The sequence below is a fragment of the Mobula birostris genome, chromosome 4 (genome assembly GCF_030028105.1).
Source record: "Mobula birostris isolate sMobBir1 chromosome 4, sMobBir1.hap1, whole genome shotgun sequence".
Lineage (NCBI taxonomy): Eukaryota > Metazoa > Chordata > Chondrichthyes > Myliobatiformes > Myliobatidae > Mobula > Mobula birostris.
The window spans coordinates 193218038-193242349 of NC_092373.1; the positions used below are offsets into that span (position 1 = coordinate 193218038).

General features: G+C 41.2%; 1 protein-coding gene across 2 annotated transcripts in view; it reads right to left on the reverse strand.

The window, feature by feature from the left end:
* Positions 1 to 24312, reverse strand: part of atrn (attractin) — a 408487-nt gene that overhangs the window by 92307 nt on the left and 291868 nt on the right. Inside the window, exons 26-27 of one of the 2 annotated variants that reach the window (XM_072256712.1) lie at positions 15866 to 15944; positions 14686 to 15782 (exon numbers count right to left, since the gene is read on the reverse strand). In XM_072256712.1, the coding sequence (XP_072112813.1) occupies positions 15597 to 15782; positions 15866 to 15944 (265 nt within the window). In that variant the 3' untranslated portion in view covers positions 14686 to 15596. Of the gene's footprint in view, positions 1 to 14685; positions 15783 to 15865; positions 15945 to 24312 lie in introns of those variants that run through there. The other variant, XM_072256711.1, reaches the window with a different exon arrangement.

Consider the following 24312-nt stretch of genomic DNA (forward strand, 5'->3'; position numbering starts at 1 on the left):
GTATTAACTAGACAAGAAGGAATGGTTGCTAAATGGCAAATATGAAACAAACAAATCTGAAGAATTCCCCATGCTAAATATTATCTGTGCAGAACAGGAAGGAACATAGCCAAATGGTAGAGCCAACATGTGATGAAAGATTAGGAGATGATCGACTTTCACTGTATCAAGTTCTGGGGAAGAGGCTGTTAAACCAGAAGTAGCAGCAGTATACATCAAACTTCACTGTAGATGGATACAAGACTCATATTTGCACCCATCACAATTCATACCTTTGGCTTAAATAAAACTACTAAAACAAACACTTTTTTTCTCTCTCTTGGGAGCACATTACTGAAAAACTGACTGCGTCGAAATTGCTTAAAGAGATTACCAATCAAAACTAAAGTAAAGTCTCAGCAGTTCTGTAACACAGAGGGAAGATCATATTAAATTGTCTTCTCTAAAGAATGGTATATAGTAAAACAGGAGGGTGGTCATCAAAGGAAAAGAAATTAAGGCAGAGTTTCAGTTTCAAAAACTAAAGATGAAATTAATAAATAAGAAATATCTATCCGAAAATAGTAGATAGGGAAGGTGGAGAAATACTACAGAGGACAGTACGTTGCAGTTTAAAACGTACAAGGAAGACAAGTTCGGACAAATACACCCTCAAGCTTTCAATCATCAAAGGCAGTCCTTTACCTTCCTCCCTCTCAAATTAATCAAAACCCACTTCAATCAATGGTACTGTTTAACTCTGATAAACCTGGAGCTATAAAGGTTTACCAGCTGAAAAATAGCCTGCATTTCTGCAGGTCACTGAAGTGATTCAATAAGATACAGTGCCTTAAAAAGTATTCAGTCCCCAATCCTTTGTTCACATACAACTAGAATTTTGATTTTGACTGAGAAATTTTATTTGTGAATCACATGCTCCCTTTTTCATGATACAGCCCAAAAACAGGGAAGATTGTAAAGCATGAAAAACTGAAATGTCAGTAGTTGAAAAGTATTCATCCCCTTCGCCTCAGTACTCAGTCAAATCACCTCTCACAGCCAGTAGTCTTTTTTGGTAAGTCACAATGTAATGAAGCAAGATCTACTGATTTCTCTTTGCAAAATTGAGGTCTTATCAGAGGTGTTAGATCAGATTAAGGTCAGGAATTTGACTGGGCAATTCAAAAAAATCAGTCTGGTCTCAATCAATGAGAAGATGAATGGTACTAAATTCAGGGAGATCCTGGATGAAAACCTGTTAGCCTCTGCCAGAAAGCTTAAATTGGGAAGGAAGCTCTTCTTCCAGAAAGACAACAACCTAAAGCACACTGCCGTAACAACAATGGAGTGGCTTCAAATAACAAAAATTAAGTGATTGACCTAACATCTCTGGCAAGACCTCAAGATCACTGTCCACCGCCAATTCCCAACTAACCTGGCACAGCTTGAGCAATTTTGCATGGAGGAATGAGCAAATCTTGCTCCTTCAGATTGTGCAAAGCTAATAGAGACCTATCCAAAAAGACTACTGGCTTGAATAGTTGTGGGTGGTCACTCCTAAGTATAGAGGAAAAGGGGGCAGATACTTTTGAACTGTTCACATTTTAGTTTTTGAATTTTTAGTTTTACATGCTTTACAACTTTCACTGTGTTTTGACTGCACTGTGAAAACAGGACCATGTGATTTACAAATAAAAATCCTCAGTCAAATTGATCAAAAAACCTGGTTATAACACTCATTTACGTGAACAAAGGATTGGGGGCTGAACACTTTTTCAAGGCACTGTATATATCGACATTAATCATTTTAATTGAAATTTGTGGCAATGACCAAATTGATGATTTATGCTCTTTAGTTTCTGTAATGGGCTGCACAAAAATGTTACTATTGTTCCTTGTATTAAAATAAGCTATTTTCAAAATGATTCATTTGGGTTCAATTGACTCTAATGAAAAAAAAGTTGTGTATTCATCGACAGAAAATGAGCTATGACGTTTTATGATTAATTATTAGCATTGCCAAAACAAAAACACAAGACATTCTGCAGAGGCTGGAAATTCAGAGCAACACAGATAGAAAATGCTGGAGGAACTCAACAGGACACGCAGTAAACAGTGGTGCTAGAAAGTTTGTGAACCCTGTAGAATTTTCTCTATTTCTACAAAAATATGACCTAAAATGTGATCAGATCTTTACACAATTCCTAAAACTAAACAAAGAGAACACAATTAACTAAATAACACAAACAAATTACATTTGTTCATTTTTTTAAAATTTAGAGATAGAGCACAGTAACATGACCTATTAATCTACTAACCCATATGACTTTGGGATGTGGTAAGAAACCCGGTGTTCTGGAAGAATTTGACAGAGTTTTGGAAAAGGGAACTAGGAAGATTGACAAGGACAGGGTAGCAGGCATTGTCTACATAGACTTTACCAAGGCCTTTGACAAGGTCCTGCGTGGTAGGATGGTCTGGAAGATTATATCATATAAGGTTTCTAGGATGAGCTAGCCAATTGGATACAAAATTGTCTTGGGGTGATAAGACTTAGGGGATGATGGTGGAGGGTTGTTTTTCAGACTGGAGACCTGTGACCAGATGTGTGCTACAGGGATCTTGCAGGCAAGGTTAGTAAGTTTGTGCCAATGCCACACAAGTGCTGCTTAAGTGTTGCAAATGTACCTGCCTCAGCCACTTCCTCTAGCAGATCATTCCAGGAACTCACTACCCACTGTGGAAAGAAGTTACCTCTCTTGTTTCTTTTAAATCTCTACCCTCTTATCTGGTATCCACCCTCTCCCTTTGTACTCCCTAACCCAGGGAAAGGATTATTACCATCCACCTTATTCACACCCCAAATGACTTTAGAAACTTGATGTCACTCCTCATTCTCCTATACTACAAGGAATTAAGATTCAATGTGGCCAATCTCTCCCGATAACTCAGGCTCTTTAGTCCAGGGAATATCTTATAAATTTCTTCTGCACCCTCTCCAGCTTGAAAATGTCTTTCCTATAACATGGTGACCAAAACTGTACAACATCAATGGAGGGATATGAGCAGTTGATGTTTCAGAACTGGACAGAAGCCAGAAAAAAAGTTGGAGGGGGGGGGCAGGGGAGAGAGGAAATACAAGTTGATAGGATGACTCCAGGTGAGGGGGAACATGGGTTGGTGGGTAGGTGAAGGAGTGGGGTAAAAAGAAATATGAGAATTTAGTAAGTTATAGGTGGAAGAGGTAATGGGCTAAAGAAGGAAGAATCTGATGGGAAAGGAGAGTAGACTATAGAATAAAGAAATGGAGGTAGGGAACCAGAGGAAGATGATGGCCAGTTCACAAGGATGGGAAAGGGGAAGAGAAGGTAGGAAGGCCACCAAAATGAGGAAGACACGAGGGATTGGAAAAGAAAGAGGAATGGTTACCAGAAGTTAGAGAAATCTATGTTCATGCCATCAGGTTGGAGATTACCAAAACAGAATATGAAGTGTTACTCCCTGAACCCATACGTAATACTCCAAGTTTGACCTCATGAACAGCGTGCATAACTGCAACATGAAGTTCCTACCCTTAACTCAAGGCCTCAAGGCCCTGACTGATGAAGACTAGCATGCTAAGTGCCTTCTTCACCACCATCTACTTGTAAAGCCATTTTCAGAAAACTATGCATTTGCTCTCTGTTCCATAACACTCATCGGTGCCATGCCATTCATTGTACAGATCCTATCCTGATTTGAATGTCCAAATGCATCACCTCACACTTAACTCAGATGAAATCGATTTACTATTCCTCAGTCCACCTCCTTAAACAATCAAGATCATTTGTAATTCATTTAACCTGCTTCACTGTTAACAAGACCCCTTGATTTACCATCATCATCAGACTTGCTAATCTTGCCATGTACATTCACACCCAAAGTAATTAGGGTCTCGGCCTGAAACGTCGACTGCACCTCTTCCTAGAGATGCTGCCTGGCCTGCTGCGTTCACCAGCAACTTTTATGTGTGTTGCTTGAATTTCCAGCATCTGCAGAATTCCTGTTGTTTACATAAATAATGAACTACAGAAATCCCAACACTGATCCCTGGGATACGTAACTAATCACAGTTGAAGATATGACATTCAACCATTATCCTCTGACCATCGATATAGGAATAGAATTAGGCCATTTCACTCAGCCATAATGGAATGGCAGAGCAAACTAGATGAGTTATTATCTCTCTCAATCTCATTCGCCTGTCTTCTCCCTATAACCTTTGACACACTAACCAATCAAAAACCTATCAAGTTCCACTTTAAAAATACCAAATGACTTCGCCTCCACTGCCACCTGGGGGAATGAATTCCATAGATTTACCACCATCTGGCTAAAGAAATTCCTCCTTAACTCTGTTCTAAATGGATGCCCCTCTAATCCAAGGCAATGCCCGATGGTCCTAGGCTCCCAAACTATAGGAAACATTCTTTGCACACAAATTCTATCTAGGCCTCTATCTCTGCTTCCTGTCATTCAGTCAATTCTGAATCCACCTGGATAGTTCTTTCAAAATCCCATGCAACCTACTCTTCCAGATCAGTCTGTCACGTAGGGCTGTGTCAAAGGCCTTACTAAAGTTCCTATAGATAACATCCTGTGCCCTATCATCTACTGTCTTGGTTACTTGTTTTCAAACTCCAGAAAATTCATCAGACATCATCTCCCATGCACAAAACCATGTTAACTATTCCTGATCAGCCCTTGATTATCCAAGTGATGGCAGATATTGTCCCTCAGAATTCCCTCCAGTAACTTCCCTACAACTAAAGTCAAGCTCACTGGCCGGTCCTCACTACCCCTCTTGATCAATGGAACAATATTAGCCATCATTCAGCTTCTGGAACCTCACCAGTGGCTAACAACAAAGTATCTCTACAAGGGACTGTGTGGTTTCTTCTTGGGCCGCCAATAAAGTCCAGGGATGCACTTGGTCAGGCCCTGGGTATTTTCCAACTTTGATGTGCTTCAGGGCTGCAAGTACCTCCTTCCTCCTAATATGCGTATCCATTACCTCACTACACTACACTAATTTCTTTGGTATCCATGACATTCTCCTTAGTAAAGACTGAGTAAAAATCTCAGCCATCTCCTGCAGCTCCACATATAGACAGTCTTGACAGTCTTTAAGTGGATCCAGTCTCCTCCTAGACACCTTTTGCTATTAATACATGTAACGGAAGAACCTCTTGGGATTATGCTTAAACCTGCCAGCAAATCCATCTCATACCTTCTTTTTACCCTTCAAAATTTCCTTCTTGTCTGCTCTGATATTCTTCAAGAGATTCCTTTGTACCCAGCTGCCTAAAAGTGTGTACACTTTATTCTTTTTCCTTATCAGAACCTCAATATCTCTCATCATATTTCCTCTTACTCCAATTAAACGTTTTCCTGCCTTGTCCGTTCCGATCCCTCTCCAATGCTATGGTAATGGAGGTAGAATTGTGGTCTACCCTATCTATAAACTCCACCCTATCTAAACCCCTCGCTCTAGGGACATGCCAATCAATATTTGGGAAATTAAAATCTCCCACCACGACAACCCTGGTATTATTGCACCATTCCAGAATATCTCCCTATCTGCTCCTCGATGTCCCTGTTACTATTGGGTGGCTATAAAAAACACCCAGTAGAGTTATTGACCCCTCTCTGTTTCTAACTTTCACCCACAAAGACTCAGTAGACAATTCCTCCATGACTTCCTCATTTTCTGCAGCCGTGACCCTATCCCTGATCAACAGTGCCATGCATCCACCTCTTTTGCCTCCCTACCTGTCCTCTCTGAAACGTCTAAAGCCTGGCACTCTAAGTAGCCATTCCTGCCCCTGAGACATCCAAGCCTCTGTAATGACCACAACATTATAGCTGATCCACGCTCTAAGCTCATCGGCTTTGTTCATGACACTCCTTGCATTAAAATAGGCACATCTCAAACCTTCGGTCTGAGTGCATCCCTTCTCTATCACCTGCCTATCCTCCCTGTCGCATTGTCTACAACCTTTCTCTATTTGTGAGCCAACCACCCCTTCCTCCGTCTCTTCAGTTCAGTTCCCACCCCCCATCAATCCTAGTTTGAACTCTCCCCAATAGCCTTAGCAAACCTCCCTGCCAGGATATTGTTTCTCCTCGGATTCAAGTGCAACCCATCCTTATTGTACAGTTCACATCTGCCCCAAAAGAGGTCCCAATGATCCAGAAATCTGAATCTCTGCGTTCTGCTCCAATCCCTCAGCCACGCATTTATTCTCCACTTAACTCTATTCCTATACTCACTGTCGCATGGCATAGGCAGTAATCCTGAGATTACTACCCTTGTGGTCCTGCTTCTCAGATTCTTTCCTAACTCCCTGTAGTCTGTTTTCAGGACCTCCTCCCTTTTCCTACCTATGTTGTTGGTACCGATATATACCACAAACTCTGGCAGTTCACCTTCCCACTTCAGGATATCACGGACGCGATCAGAAACATCCCAGACTCTGGCACCTAGGAGGCAAACTATCATCTGTGCTTCTTTCCTGCGTCCACAGATTCACCTGTCTGACCCCCTAACTATACAGTCCCCTATCACTGCTGCCATCCTCTTCCTTTCCCTACCCTTCTGAGCCACAAGGCCAGACTTTGTACCAAAGGCGTGGCCACTGTGGCTTCCCCCAGATAGGTTGTATGCTCTCCCCCCCCCCCCAACAGTACTCAAACAGGAGTACTTATTGTTAAAGCGGACAGCCATAGGGGTACTCTCTAGTATCTGACTCTTGCCCTTCCCTCTCCTGACTGTTATCCACTTATCTGTTTTGCGAGGTCCAGGTGTGACTACTTGCCTATAGCTCCTATGCATCACCTCCTCACTTCCCCTGACCAGATGAAAGTCACCGAGCTACATCTTGGTGCACCTGGTGCAAATGTGGCCATCCAGGAGGCTTGGAGTCTCCCAGACATCCCACATCCGACACCCAGTACAGAACACTGGCCTTTCAGGCATATATCGTATTCCTACTCTTCACAAGTAACCTACCTCGCCTCGATGCATTATCACCAAAGCCCCTTTGAGCCAAAACCCTCCTACTCTGACTCCCTCTACTCATGCGTCCACTCTATAAAGCTGTCTTCTTTTAAAATTCTTCCTGGCATATGAGTGAACACAGACTTTGTTAAAAGTTGTAGCCGAGTGTAAACCACAAAATCATTCAGAATCTTACCCAAACAGAAGCCCTGGATGAACCATGAGATCCGCATTCTGTTGACAGCCAAATCAGAGGCATTCAAGTATGGTGACCAAGAAGTTTACAAGAGGTCTAGGTACGACCTCTGAAAAGCTGTCTCACAGGTAAAGTAGCAAATCTGGACTAAACTTGAATCAATGAAGGATGCTCGGCAGTTGTGGCAGGACTTCAATGCTATCATCTCATACAAGTCACATAGGTGACAACAGGGCATTGCTTCCAGATGAGTTTAATGTGTTCTATGCTTGCTTTGACCATCAAAACATAGAGGCACCATCACCAACTCCCACAGCCCCTAATGATCCTGTGATTCCAGTCTCTGAGACCGATGCATCGTGTAAGAGGATGAAACCACGGAAAGCAACTGGCCAAGATGGGATATGGGGTTAAGTGCTAAAGACCTGTGCTGATGAATTGTCTGGAGTGTCACTGAGATCATTAACCTCTCGCTTTGGTAATCTGAGGTATCCACCTACTTCAGGCAGGCTTCAATTATACCGGTACCCAAGAACACAATAGCCTGCCTCAATGACTACCATTCATTACACTTGCATCCATGGTGATGAAGTGTTTTGAGAGACTGTTGATGAAATATATCAATTCCTGCCTGAGAAGCCACGTGTATCGGCTCCAAGTTGCCTACTGGCACAACAGTTCCACAGCAGATGCCATTTCATCGGCTCTACATTCAACCCTGGAACATTTGGACCGCAAAGATGTACGCATCAGGATGTTCCTAATCGATTACAGTTCAGCATTCAATACTATCATCCCCTCAAAACTAATCAATAAGCTACAAGATCTCAGCCTTAATACCTCCTTGTGCAATTGAAGCCTCGATTTCCTCACTTGCAGACCCTAGTCAGTTCAGATTGGCAACAATGGCGCCTCCACAATCTCCATCAGCACAGGTGCACCACAGGGCTGTGTGCTTAGTCCCTTGCTCTGCTCGCTTTATACTTACGACTGTGAGGCTAAGCACAACTCTAATGCCGTATTCAAGTTTGCTAATGACATCACTGTCGGTGACCGAATAAAAGGTGGTAACATATCAGCGTATAGGAGGGAGGCGGTCATCATCAGGTTATCAGAGGGAGAGAGTCAGAAACTTTGGATTGCTTGGTGTTATCATTTCAAAGGACCTGTCCTGGGTCCAGCATGTAAGTAAAATTACGAAGAAAGTACGGTAGTGACTCTACTTCTTTAGGAGTTTATGAAGGTTCAACATAACATCTAAAACTGATAAAACTTCTAAAGATGTGTGGCGCACACTAAATTGACTGGCTGCATCATAGGCTGGTATGGCAACGCCAATCCCCTGAATGGAAAATCCAACAAAAAGTAGTAGATGCGTACCAGTCCATCAAGGGTAAAGCCCACCATAGGAGAGTAGAATCTTTCAACAGCGTACCTCCCACCACCCAGGTCATGCACTCTTCACAGTGCTGTCATCAGGAAAAAGACCATAAGACATAGGAGCAGAATTAGGCCATTATCAAGTCTGCCCCACCATTCAACCATGGCCGGTCTTTCTATCCCCTTCTCAGCCCCAAACCCCTGCCTCTTCCGAAAACTTTGTAGCTGTGTCCAATCAAGAAACTATCAATCTCACCCAACAACCTGGCCTCCACAGCTGCATCTGGCAACAAATTCCACAAATTCACCACCCTCTGGCTAAAGAAATTTCTCTGCAACTCTGTTTTAAAAAGATACCCCTTTTGACCAAGACTCCCCCACCAGGCCAAACATCCTTTCCACATCTACTCTGTCTAGCCTTTCAACGTTCAAAAGGTTTCAATGAGATACCCACCTTCTAAATTCCAGCAAGAACAGGCTCACAGCCATCAAACATTCCTCATATGATAACCCTTTTATTCCTGGAATTATCCTTGTGATCCTCGTCTGAACCCTCTCCAATGCCAGCACATCTCTTCTCAGATGAGGAGCCCAAAACTGTACACAATACTCGAGGTGAGGCCTTAACAGTGCCTTATAAAACCTCAGCATCACACCCCTGTTCTTGCATTCTAGACCTCTAGAAATGAATGCTAACATTGCATTTGCCTTCCTCACCACTGACTCAACCCTGCACCTTAACATTTAGGGTGTCCTGCAAAAGGACACTCAAGTCCCTTTGCATCTCAGATTTTTGGATTTTCTCCCCATTTAGAAAATAAGTCTGCACATTTATTTCTTCTACCAAACTGCATGGCCAAGCATTTTCCAACAATGTATTTCATGTCCATTCTGCTCATCTGTCTAAGTCCATCTGCAGCCTTCCTGTTTCCTCAACACTATCTGCCCCTCCCCCATCTTTGTATCATGTACAAAACTGGCAACAAAGTCATCTATTCCATCATTTAAATAATTGACATACAGCATAAAAAGAAGTCCCAACACTGACACCTGCAGAACACCACTAGTCACTGGCAGCCAACCAGAAAAAGATCCTTTTATTCCCACTTGCTGCCTCTTACAATCAGCCAATGCTTAACCATGCCAGTAACTTTCCTATAATACCATGGGCTCTTAACGTGGTGTCGTGTGTGACACCAAGCAGAGCTACCAGACAGATGATGCTAATGAGAGAGGTAACGGAAGACAATGGAGAAACATTCAAAATGCTAATAAGAGAGAAGAGAGAGATTAACCAGAAAGAAACACAATTCAGATATTGACAGACCAGTTGCTTTGAACCTGAACTGTTTGAAGTTTGATGGACAGGTGATACCCCAGCAGGGGGATAAAAGAGCAGGTTTGCTAAGGCACGAGACACGCCACGAGACCCTGGAAAGAGCAGTGTGCCCCCACAAGTTGGTGGGAGTTTGGAGGACTGGTTCGGGGGAACAGATCAGAGGCTCACAGGGAATAAAGGCACGATCATTGGGAACCTGGGGTGTGTGTCTGCCCTTGCCAGGTTGCCGGGTTCACCGCGGAAGAACGATAGTATCCAGAACGGAGGGGTCACAGTCAGTGACCACAGTGGAATTAGAAGACATCAAAAGGTCTGCCCGAAACCAACTGCGAAGACATCAAAAGGTCTGCCTGAAACCAGCTGCATCTCTCACTCTCTCTCCCCTCTATGGTACAACAGCAGCGACTACTTCGAACTGCACTAAGCTGAACTGAACTCTGCTTCACTTAAGACTGATCATTTTACCCCCAGACTGCAATACAGCTTGGCTGATTCCTATTACCCTAGTTCTGTGTATATGTGTGTATTATCATTGCTAACCTGTTACATTTATATCCTTACGATTAGTGTACTGTATTACTTATTTCTTTAATAAAACTTTATTAGTTCCTAGTAATCACAGACTCCAACGAGCGTTCCATTTCTGCTGGTTTGGCAACCCAGTTACGGGGTACGTAACAGTGGTAAGTAGCCTCATGTTTGGCTCCTTGTCAAAGGTCTTCTGAAAATCCAAATATATAACATCCACTGCATCCCCTTGATCTATCCTACATGTAATCTCCTCAAAGAATTCCAACAGGATTTTCCCTTAAGGAAACCATGTTGACTTTGTCCTATCTTGTCCTGTGTCACCAAGTACTCCATAACCTTATTCTTAGCAACTGAGTCCAACATCTTCCCAACCACTGAGGTCAGGGTAACTGGTTTATAATCTCCTCTCTGCTCTCTCTCTCTCCTTTCTGAAAGAGGGGAGTGACATTTTCAATTTTCCATTCCTCTGGGACCATGCCAGATTTCAATAATTCTTGAAAGATCATTCATAATGCCTCCACAATCTCTATCATTACCTCTTTCAGAACCCTAAGGTGAAGTTTATTTGGTCCAGATGATGCATATACCCTTTCAGCTTTTTGAGGACCTTCTCTCTTGTAATAGTAACTGCACTCACCTCTCTTCCCTCACACCCTTCAACATCTGACAAAATGCTAGTATCTTCCACAGTCAGGGCTGGTGCAAATAGTTCATCTGCCATCTCCTTGTCCCCGTTATCATTTCTCTAGCCTCATTTTCCAGTGGTCCTATATCCACTCTCATCTCTCTTTTATTTCTTATCTTCTTGAAAAAGCTTTTTCTATCCACCTTGACATTGTTTGCTAGTTTGTTTTCATATTTCATCTTTTCCCTCCTAATGATTCTTTTTGTTGCTTTCTGTACATTTTTAAAAGATTCCCAAACCTGTATCTGTCTGGGTACCATATCTGATGCGGACTTTGGTGACCATGGTTTTCCATACAGATCTATCCTTCATTTTTTTGGATTACTTCCATTTCCTCGATGTGTAGCTACCTGGCCGGGCTTTTGATGTACATAAGCCGAGGTCTTCCTCTAGGTTTGCTCCCCTCAATCTTTCCAGAGAATATGAGTTTTTCTAGTTCATCTTTCCACACGATGTGTCCTAGGAATCTGAGTTGTCTTTCTCTTATTGTTGGTATGAGTGATCGAACTGCTTGGGCTCTTCTGAGAACTTCTTCATTTGATATTTTTAACATTCTCCTGTAGAACCATAATTCAGCTGCTTCTAGTCTCTTTTCCATCGCTGGAGAAATGGTCCAGCATTCACTTCAATAAGTCAGGACAGAATAAATGTAGCACTGCAGTATTCTGTTTTTAGTGTACGTGCTCATCTTTCTGTCTGCTAATATGATCTTCATTTTTTGGAAAGCTTCTTTCGCCATTGCTATTCCGTATTTGATATCTGTGTCGCACCTGCCATTACTTGTTATTAAGCTGCCAAGATATTTGAATTTGTTGACTTGTTTGATGTTTGTATTTCCGATCTTGATCACACATTGTGATCCTGCTAATTTTTGCTTTGTCATATGCCCTCTCTTTTGCTTTTACATTAGCTCTGACTTCCCTTGTCAGCCACGGTTGTAATGTTTTGCCATTTGAATATTTTACTTTAGGAATACATCTATCCTGCACCTTCCTCATTTTTCCCAGAAACTCAAGCCATTTTTGCTCTGCTGTCATCCCTGCCAGCATCTCCTTCCAATTTACTTTGGCCAACTCCTCTCTCATACCACTGTAATTTCCTTTATGCCACTGAAATACTGCTACGCCAGACTTTACTTTCTCTCTATCAAATTTCAAGCTGAACTCAATCATATTGTGATTATTGTATTCTAAGGGTTCCTTTACCTTAAGCTCCCTAATTGCCTCCAGTTCATTACATAACACCCAATCCAGTTTAGTTGATGCCCAAGTCAGCCCAAGTTGGTACAGGACTCTCAGGACTTACACCACCAGGTTCAGAGACAGTTATTACTGCTCAGTCATCAAGCTCCTAAACCAGAGAAGATAACTTCACTCAAATTCACTTGCCCCATCACAGAACTGTTTCCACAACAGATGAACTCAATTTCAAGGACTTTTCATCTCACGTTAACAATATTTACTATTTATTTATTATTATTATTTATTTTTTTCTTTTTCTGTTTGCACAGTCTGATGTCTTTTACATACTGGTTTTCTGCTCTGTTGGGTGCAGACTTTCAATGATTCTACAATGGTTATGGTATTTATTATGCCCACAAGAAAAATGAATCTCAGGGTTGTACACAGTGAATCTCAGGGTCATGCACAGTCGGTCATTTTGGTAGGTCAAATATGATGGCAGAATATAGTGTTAATGGTAAGACTCTTGGCAGTGTGGAGGATCAGCGGGATCTTGGGGTCCGAGTCCATAGGACACTCAAAGCTGCTGCGCAGGTTGACTCTGTGGTTAAGAAAGCATACGGTGCATTGACCTTCATCAATCGTGGGATTGAGTTTAGGAGCCGAGAGGTAATGTTGCAGCTATATAGGACCCTGGTCAGACCCCTGTGCTCAGTTCTGGTCACCTCACTATAGGAAGGATGTGGAAACATAGAAAGGGTGCAGAGGAGATTTACAAGGATGTTGCCTGGATTGGGGAGCATGCCTTAAGAGAATAGGTAGAGTGAACTCGGTCTTTTTTCCTTGGAGCGACAGAGGATGAGAGGTGACCTGATAGAGGTGTATAAGATGATGAGAGGCATTGATCATGTGGATAGTCAGAGGCTTTTTCCCTGGGCTAGGATGGCTAGCACGAGAGGGCACAGTTTTAAGGTGCTTGGAAGAAGGTACAGAGAGGATGTCAAGGGTAAACTGTTTACACAGAGAGTGCTGAGTGTGTGGAATGAGCTGCCGGCAACAGTGGTGGAGGCAGATACAATAGGTCCTTTTAAAAGACTCCAGAAAAATAGAGGGCCATGGGTAACACTAGGTAATTTCTAAGTAAGGACATGTTTGGCACAGCTTTGTGGGTCAAAGGGCCTGTATTGTACCGTAGGTTTTCTATGTATGTATTATGATAATCAATTTACTTTGATCTTTGATCATTCAGATTCACGTGAAGGAACAGCACTCTGGAATCTGAAGATTTCTGCATGTGGACACGAAGTGAAAATGAATTAGACTCACTTGTTTGCCTCAAATCCAACTACATTCAGTGGCCAATTTGGTAGGTACACCTAATACCTACTTATTAATACAAATATCTTATCAGCCAATTGTGTGGCAGCAACTCATTGGATAAAAGCATGAAGAAATGGTCAAGAGGTTCAGTTGCTGTTCAGACCAAGCATCTGAATACAGAAGAAATTTGATCGAAGTGACTTTGACCTTGAAAAGATTGTTAGTGCCAGACGGGGTAGTTTGAGTATCTCATCAATTGCTGATCTCCTGGGATTTTCACAACAGTCTCTCAAGTTTACCGAGAATATACAGAGAAACAAAAGGCATCCAGTTGCAAACTCAAGTGCAGGAATCAAGGAGACTTCCACAATTAAAATAAAACTTAAGATTTATTACAGTGCTATGGCCTTGTTAATGAGAGAAGCCAGAGGACTGGTTCAAGCTGACAGGAAGGAGACAGTAACTCAAATAACCATGAGTTACAGAAGTGATAGCAGAAGAGCATCTCAGAAGTTTGTAATGTCAAACCTTGAAGTGGATGGACTACAGCAGAAGAACACAAACATATATTCAGTGCACACTGAGTGTATACTAGTGCTCAGTGACGCAAACGAAAAATGGCATTTAAGGAAGATCTGGATTATGCATTTCCACACGAAACCACACTTAATACAAATTTTTAAAATGCAGTAGAACAGGGAAGGAGTTGAATAATGCCTTGTTGTTCTGAGCATTTATGATTTGTCATAATTCAACAATTATTTTGTAAGTTTCAGATTTCAGATTTAGATTTAATAATCACATACAGTGAAATGTGTCAAATGCATTAACAACCAACAGACTAAAAGGGGTTGGGGCAGCCTACAAGTGTTGTCACACATTCCAGCCCCACCACAGCACCCTCATACTGGAGTACTGCACATAAAACAGAACAACATCTATAAGTTCATTGATTAAATACTTGAAAGAACTAGATGAAAGTTAATGAAACTTTAATTATTGTAATTAACAGCATAGCATCAAATGCTTCCAAAAGGACAGGCACATATAGATTTATTATAGTGGATGTAAAATAATAAAATGTTATTACATAAAAGAAATTCTAACTCAGTCTCATTTTATGATGTTTATGTTTCAAAATACCCATATTACGTTAAGCATAAATTTTATATTTAAATACATGACATTATTTAGTTCAAAATCTGTATTACTAAGGGTATGACTGAATGAGGAATTTCTGTGCTAATACATGTGATCAGTTTCAGGAAAAAGACTATCCAAGCCACCATAACATTAGTCACTACTTCTTCATGAAATAAGCTAATGATAGCAAATTGCAGCAGAGTTTGCCATACAGCCATGCCTAACCATTCAACACGATCATTCTCAGTTCATCATCTACTTCACTGCCCTGTTCTGCCGTCTCCCATATCCTGGGATGCTTTTGCATTGTGAAGTGCACGAATCTCCTTCTTCAATATATTGAATAACTATGGATGAGTAAATTGCATGTCCATCACCCTCCAAGGGAAAAAAATCTCTTGTGATTTTGGTTCTAAATGGTACACCCCCCTGTGAACCTTAGGTCTGGACTCTTTATGGTTGTGGACTGATTGGAAATTAAGTATGGGAGGGTTGTCAGAGGCAAGCTCTTTACTCAGAGAGTGGTAAGTGAATGGAATGCCTGACCAAGGATGGCGGTAGAGGCATATACATTAGGGGAATTTAAGAAACTCTTAGATAGGCAGTTGGATGATAGAAAAATGAAGGTTATGTGGGAAGGACAGGCTAGATTGATTTCAGAGCAAGTTAAAAGGTTAGCCTGTACTGTGTAGTATTTTATATTCGATGGATGTTTTTCAGCCATTATGAATATTGTCTCTGGACTGTTCTAGTCCTCTTAGAACCTGGTTTTGTGAGTTCCTCTTTTAATGTTCTACCGAATATTAGCCCATCCTATCCAAAATCTCCTTATATATCAGTCCTGTCATCCTTGAAATTAGTCTGATAAACCTTTGACGCAATGGCAAAAGTCCTTTCTCACATAAGGAAACCAGAACTGCACTCAAAATATTCCACATGGAGTTTCCCCAAAGCTCAGTGCAGCTGCAGCTTCTATGTCTAATCTTGTTCTGTAAAGCAGAATGCATCTTATTTGGGTAAGTACATAGGTGCAGGTTGAAGTCAGCATGGTATATTCTTGGAATAAGCTTACCTCTCTCCTCCTTGACGCCCAACAGCTTTGCTTAATCTTCCAGACCACAGCGGCCACCAACAATAATGACAGAAAACAACTGTAAAGCAATGTTTTGAAAGAGACAGTCAACACTGTGAAATACATACAAACTATAGCACATTTCAAGTTGGCAAGCATGGAATGTGACACCATCAAAGACCGAAGATCTGTTTAAGTCACTTGGTCCATAACAAGAAGTTTAGCCAATTTTAAAGGCCAAGAGCTCCATCATATCAAAATTATCACTTTTAATTTTCAAAAAGTTTTCAAAAGAATGCTTGAATCAATTATTTAAGTTTTATGACTATCAACCATTAAATAAATTTATGACATTTTCAAGTGAAACGCTGCTAATATTCCCCTGACTATTGCTTTAACACACATAAAATGCTGGAGAACTCAGCAGGTCAGGCAGCATCTAGGGAGAGGAATAAACAGTCAACACTTCAAGCCAAGATCTTTCACAGGACTGGAAAGGAAGGGGGCAGAAGCCAGAATAAAAAAGGTAGGAAAAGGAGAAGGAGCACAAGCTGGCAAGTGAAAGAAGTCAGAGGAAGTCCCGGCCCAAAACGTTGATTGTTTATTCCTCTCCTTAGATGCTGCGTGACCTTCTGTTTTCCTCCAGCTTTTTGTGTGTATGTGTTGCTCTGGATTTCATGCATCTGCAGAATCTCTTGTGTTTATTAATTGCTGTAAGTATTTGTTGGGATGCTGATAACAAACAGAAAACTGATTAAAAGGAGCTTTCCAGCAATGCTGTGCTTAAGTAATGCGTAGATTCAAATTAGATTGTTTTTTGATTTCCAAGGACTCCTTCCATAAAATCCCCAGGATCCCATGACCCCAGTTTCAAAGCTTGGTTCTCATGCAGACAAACATATTTTGTATTAACAATACTGCTCTTATTGTAGTACTCTCATCTGAACAGGTACAAATGGCCAAAATCATTGTACAATGAGTTAAATCATCATCATCATGTGCCACGCCCAGTTTGAGCTTTGACTGCCATGGCCCACACACTCCTGCTTCAGGTCAAGTGGATCAATTCATTGGTATTCATTTCCAGTTCTCTGGCTGCTGTCTCCATCATCATTTGTCTTTGTCTTCCTCTTGCTTTCTTCCCTTCAATCTTTCCCATAATTACCGTGCATTCTAACTCCTCTTTCCTAATCACATATCCAATGAAGTTATGTTGCCTTTTCATGATCTCATACATTATTTCCCTTTTTGTGCTTGCTCTGTTCATGACATCCTCGTTAGATATTCGTTTCGTCCATGATATTCTTTGCATCCTCCTCAAAAACCACATCTCTGCTGCTTCAATTTGTTTCCTCATGTTACTAAATATTGTCTAACATTCTGAGCCATATAACATAACTGGATAAATGTAACATTTCAGTACTCTGAGGCGGGTTGTCATGCCTAGCTTAGTGTTGGTCAGTATATTCTTCATTCTTGTAAAGGTGCCTTTTCTCATCCCTATTCTTCTTTTAATGTCCATGTCACATCAGCCATCTGATGTCACCCAGCTTCCTAAGTAGTAAAAGTTCTGTACTTGTTTTATGTCTTCCCTGTTTATTCTCAGCCTGCAGATAGGATTCTCCTTCTTTTTGGATATCACCATACATTACGTTTTTTTGCAATTGATATAGACCCATTTTTGCACTTTCTTCAACAACTATATCAATTAAGTTTTGTAGTTCTTCCTCTGTACTTGCAATTAACACAGTGTCATTTGCATACCTGAAATTATTGATGTTTTCACCGCCAACTTTGATTCCCAAGGTATCTCTTATTTTTTGTAATATTGTTTCACTGTACACATTAAATAAATCAGGGGAGAAATCACACCCTTGTCTAACACCTGTCTTGATTTTCGTAAACTGACTCACTTCTCCATCTGTTCTTACAGGAGCAGTTTGTTCCCAGTACAGATTTCTGATTAGGCGGAGGTCTTTCGAATCTAGATCTAGAGTTTTCTGTGAAATTTCAAATAACTTATTGTGCTTCAGTTTATCAAATGCTTTTGTGTGGTCTATAGAACAAACAAATCTTTTTGCACTTGAATAGCTCGTTCTGATAGTATCCTTAACATTAATACTGCGTTTCTTCTACCTTTGTCTTTCACAAAACCACATTGTTCTTTACCTACTTCAGCTTGTATCTTATTTTTAGCTCTTGTCAACAAAGTTCTGAGAAGTATCTTGGTGATATGATTCAATAAACTTATGGTCCTATGTAATTCACATTCTATTGCTCCAGGTTTCTTAGGAAGAGTAATAAATACTGATTTTTTCATCTCTTCTGGTATTATTCCAGTCTCATAAATGTCATTGATTAAATCAGTAAGTTTTTCAATTCCATAATCTTCAAGGGTGATAATTTGTTCTATTACTAGTTCATCAGGACCTGCTGCCTTTTCTTTCTTCATCTTATTTATTGCATTACGAACTTCAGATTTTAAAATACTTGGACCTTCAATGTTTTTCTTAATTTCTGGTTTTTTGCTTCGATCGTCTTCAAACAATTCCTGAGTATACTCAGTCCATCTGTTCATAATCTCATCTTTTTCCATGATAATGGTACCGTCCTTTGTTTTCAAACATGCACCCGAAGAACAGAGGAGCTTTTTACTACTGATATTCTTGATTTGTTGATGTAACCTTTTTGGACCAGTAATAGGGATTCTTTCTATTTGCTCACATTCCTGGTTTAACCATTCTTCTTTGGCTTTTTGACATAAGTTTTTAACTTTTTTATCTAAGGACTTATATTCTATAGGATTTGCTTTTTTCCGTCTCCTTTCTTCCATTAGATTTTTGATTTCATCTGTCATCCATTTATTCTTTGTGCTTTTTTCTTTTTTTAGGAATCACTGACTTTACTGATTCTACCAAGGCATCCTTTAGAGAGTCAAATTTCATTTCTACATCAGCGGTCCCCAACCACCAGGCCGCAAGGCAAGCGCTACCGGGCCGCGAGGCAAGTGCTACCGGGCCGCGAGGAAACGATATGATTTGGCAATATGAGTCAGCTGCACCTTTCCTCATTTCCTGTCACACACTGTTGAGCTTGGACGCACGCGAGGTCATTACCCGCGCGTCGTCCATGTCCGCGCGGGAAGGAGATCAACTCCTCGAGTTTGCAAATGACGGCGGGCTGAAAATTATGTTTGCCATAACATCTCTGCCGGCATTCTGGATCAAAGTCAAGGCTAAATATCCTGAGATAGTCAGGAAAGCACTGAAAACGTTGCTTCCATTTCCAACATATCTCTGCAATGAATGTAACAAAAACTAAATTGCGGAATAGACTGGACATAAGGAACCCCCTTTGAGTATCGCTGTCTCCCATCACCCCTCAATGGCACCGTCTTGTTGCAGGAAAACAAGCCCAGGGCTCCCACTGATTCAGCGATATTGGTACGTTGCAATGATTTTATATGTTCATACGGGAAAAATATGCACTGTGTGTTTAATATCCAAACGTTACTTAAAATGTTATGATGCTATTGACTGATAAGTGACTTATATAACCATATAACAATTACAGCATGGAAACAGGCCATCTCGGCCCTTCTAGCCTGTGCCGAACGCTACGCTCACCTAGTCCCATCGACCTGCACTCACCCCATAACCCTCATTCCTTTCCTGTCCATATACCTATCCAATTTAACTTTAAATGATAATATTGAACCTGCTTCTGCCACTTCTACTGGGAGTTCGTTCAACACGTATTTCAAGCCCCCCTGTCCTCCCCTGATAATTGACTTATCGCTACATTCATGCGAGGAAAATATGCGCTGTGTGCTTAATATTAAATTCGTTAGATAAACCCTTTTAGAAACGAAATTGAGTGTATCAGCCACTTATCACCGATATTCCGGTCGTGATTAACAGCGCCCCCCTCCCAAACAGAATCGCCAAAAACGATTTGTAGCAAAAAAACGGCACGTGCACGCATACGCAAGTCACGCATGTGCACTGGTGCCTGCGAAAGGCTTCATGGTCATTGTAGTCTTTTTGGGGTAAGTACAATGTATTTGACTGCTACTGTACTCTTGTCCGTTGGCAACCATCACCCCCACCACCCCCCGGTCGGCCGGTCCGCAAGAATATTGTCAATATGAAACCGGTCTGCACTGCAAAAAAAGGTTGGGGACCCCTGCTCTACATGATTGTTATCGTCTTCAACAGATTCTATTTCTAGACTCCTTACTTCAATTGTAAATTTTTATCTTATGTTTTCTTCTTAATTAATTGCAAGTAGTCATGGGATTGTTCAGGTTTTTGCTTCTTTTTTTTTTTAACTTTTAAATGAGTTAAATATCCAACAAATAACTAACACTAATTCTCGTGCAGCAAGGACCTGGTCTTTGTAGCAAATACTGTTCTAATCAATGCAAGTATAGTTCAAAGAAAATGTATTATCCAAGTAGATTATGTCACTACATACAACCCTGAGATTCATTTTTGCAGACTTTCACAGTAATACAAATAAACACAAGAGAACAGGGAAAAATTGCACACATAATCATAGATAAATGATTAACGCACAAAACACAACAAACTGTGCAAATACAAAATGAAAAAAATAATTTTAAAAAATAAGCAATAAATATTGAGAACATAAGATGAAAAGTCCTTGAAAATAAGTCCATAGGTTATGGGATCATTTCAGTGATGGGGCAACTGAAGCTAAGGGAAGTTATCCCCAAGAGTTGGATGGTTGAAAGTTAATAGCTGTTCCTGAATCTGTGGTGTAACTCCTAAGGTTCCTGTACCTCCTTCCTGATTGCAGTAGTGAAAAGAGAACATGGCCAGCATGGTAGTGGTCCTTGATGCTGTTTTCCTGTGACAGCATCGATGTTGATATACTTAATGGTGGGGATGGCTTCATACATTATGGACTGAGCTGTATCCATTATTTTTGTAGGCTTTTCGATTCAAGGGCATTGCTGTTTCCATACCAGGCCATGATGCAACCAGTCAATATAATCTCCACCGTACATCAAAAGATGCTTGTCAAAGTATTAGATGACATGCCAAGTCTTTTGAAACTTCTAACAAAGTAGAGGCACTAATGGGCTTTCTTTACAATGGCATTTAAGTACTGGACCCAGGATAGTTCCTTTGAAATGAAAATACCGAAGAATTTAAAGGTGCTGACCCTCTCCCCCTGATGGGGACTGACTCATGGATCTCTGGTTTCTACCTCCTAAAGTCAATAATCAGCTCTTTGGACTTGTGGACATTGAGTAAGAGGTTGTTCTTGTGGCACTATTCAGCCAGGTTTTCAATCTACCTCCTGTATGTTGTTTCATCACCACATTCCATTTAGCCAACAACAGTGGTGTCATCAGCAAATTTAAATATGGCAATGGAGCTGTGCTTAGCCTCACAGTCAAGGAGAGCAGAGGCCTAAGCACACAACCCTGTGGTGCCCCTGTGCTGATGGAAATTGTGGAGGAAATGTTGTTGCCAATCCGAACTGACTGGGGTCTGTAAGTGAGGAAATCGAGGTTCCAAATGCACAAGGAGGTATTAAGGCTGAGATCTTGAAGCTTACTGATTAGCTTTGAGGGGATGATGGTATTGAGTGCTGAGCAACCCGATGTGTGCACCTTCACTATTGAAATACTCCAGGGTTGCATGAAGAGCCGATGAAATGGCATCTGCTGTTGACCTGCTGTGGCAACAGGCAAATTGGAGCATATCCAAGTCACCTTTTAGGCAGGAATTGATATATTTCATCAACAAACTCTCAAAGCACTTCATCACAGTGGATATAAGTACTACTGGACGAGTCATTGGAACAGGTTACCATGTTCTTCTTAGGCGCTAGTATAAGAGAAGCCTATTTGAAGCAGGTGGGTGCCTCAAACTGCCGAAGCAAGAGGTTAAAAATATCAGTGAACATTCTAGTCAGCTGATCAGCACCAGTCTTTAGTACTCGGACAAGCACCCCAGCCAGACCAGATGTTTTCGTGAGTTCACCCCGCTGAATGATGCTCTCATGTCAGCCTCAGAGACCAAAATCACAGTGCCTTCAGGGGCTGTGGGAAGTTTATGAAGACACCCCTATGCTTTGACAGTCATGCACAAAAGGTATTCAGCTCATCTAGAAGCGAAACCTTGTTGCCACCTATGTCACTTAGTTTCACTTCATTGGAGTTGATAGCATTCAAGGCCTGCCACAATTGTCGGATATTCAAGTTTGGTCCAGAATTGCCACCTCGCATGTGAGATAGCTTTCCAGAAGTTGTACCTGGACCTGTTATAGTTTTCTCGGTCACCAGACCTGAACACCACTTATTTAGCCCTCAGCAGATTGTCGATCTTTTGGTTCATCCAGGGCTTCTGGTTGGGAAAGACTCTGAATGATTTTGTGGGGGTAGTCTCTTCTACAACTGTTTTTATAAAGTCCATGACAACTGTGGTATATTTGTTCAGATACTCTGATGATTCCTTGAACATGGGCCTGTTCATCCATTCAAAGCAGTCCAGTAACTGCTCCTCTGCCTCCCATGACCACCTCTCTGATGTACTTATCTCAGGAGCCTTGCTCTTTAGACCCTGCCAGTATACAGGTAGGAGAAGTACAGCCAAGTGATCAGGTTTCCCAAAATGCAGTCTGGAGATGGAACAGTAGGCATTCCTAATCATAGCATAACAGTGTTGAGTGTGTTGAGCTGCAAGTGATATGTTGATGATAATTGGGCAGGAATTTATTTAAACAAGCCTGACTGAAGACCCCAACAATGATTTGAAAGGTGTCATGCTAGGTTGTGACTTGTTTGCCGACCGCAGCACTTTGTACCTCAAATGCCTGCCCATTGGCTGTATGTAAACTGTGGTCAGGATCACAGAGGAGATCTTTCTTGGCAGTAAAACGGCTGGCACTTAATCATTACATGTTCCAGATTGGGGGAACAAGAGCGTAACAAGATCACTATGTCCGAGCACAACAAGGAGCTTATCATGAAACAAAGACCCCACCTTTTGCCCTCTTCAAATCAGCAGTCCCGTCCATCCTGTGTATCAGATAGCCCTGAAGTCTTACTGATGCATCTGGCTTATCTGGAAAGAGCTATGTCTCCATGGAACAGAGAATTCAGCAATTCCTCCATTCCCTCTGATATAGCAATCTTACGCTTTGGTCCTCAGTCTTGTTCTCCAGTGACTCTACATTCGCTGACAAGATGCTAAGTAAAGGAACTTTTATACCTCTATGTTTCAGTCTAGCTTGGAGTCCTTCCCTCCTTCCAGCCATGACAATGTACTTTTATCCACTTTAAGGAGTCATCCCTGCATTGAGAGCCAAGTCCTTTGACTCTTTCAGAAGCTTGTGAAATTGCTAGTTAGTTAAGACAGTTCAAAAATATATGCTGCTTAAAGGGTAACTACAGGTTGCAGATTGCAGTGAGAGTAGTTCAGAAGTATATTTAGAAGTTTTTAAGCTGCCCAGAAAGCGTCACCTTGCTTCACCAGTGCCAGCTTGATGCTTGCTATGTTTTGGTTTGTTTATAACCCAAATTTTACATACTGAACTCTTACCCCATGTAAAATGTTCTGATGATGTGCCAAATCAAGAAATTACATAAGGTTGTCCTTTCATGCTCTGCATTTCATCAAGATTTAACCTAAATCATTGAGTACAATCTTCAGAGTAAAAACAATGTCTGGTCACAGAGCACCTGGCAACCGCTAGTCATTACTTAGCAACGGCAAACAGCTACAGAGTAATCAAGCAGTGATTTTGAAATGACCCTTATAATTCTTCGACAAAAAGAAAATGTGCAATCTCTGAACAATTTACAACTAAAAGCTGTTAATTAGTTTCTGATTAAAAATAATCTAAACAATTACTTTGGACTACATTTGTACTTCCATTGCTCCATTTCATTTCTTATTTTTCACAAATCAATAAGCTGCATTTTGCAAATGAAGTGCACATTAAATGCTATTTGGAGCAGGTAGATTAACAGTAAAGATTAAAGTGTCCTTATCCTCAAACACTACCATATGGTCTACAGATGGTGAGCATAGTATAGTAGAGCACAGATTAGGCCCTTCACCCCACAATGTTGTGCTGACCTTTTAAACTACACCAAAATCAATCTACAATCAACCTTCCCTTCTACAGGGACCATAACACTCTAATTTTTTTTACATCCATGTTCTTATCCAGGAGTCTCTTAAATGTTCCAATTTTCAGCCTGCACCACCAGTCCCAGCAGCGTATTCCAGGCATCCACCATTCTGTGCAAAATATCTATCTCTGACATCTCCTCCAAACTTCCCTCCACTCTGATTAAGTACACATCCTCTGGCACTGGTCAACAGTTGCCAGATGACCACTTTATCTCTGGCTCTCATAATCCTTTACATCTCTATCAAGTCATCTCTTGCCCTGCATTGCTCCAA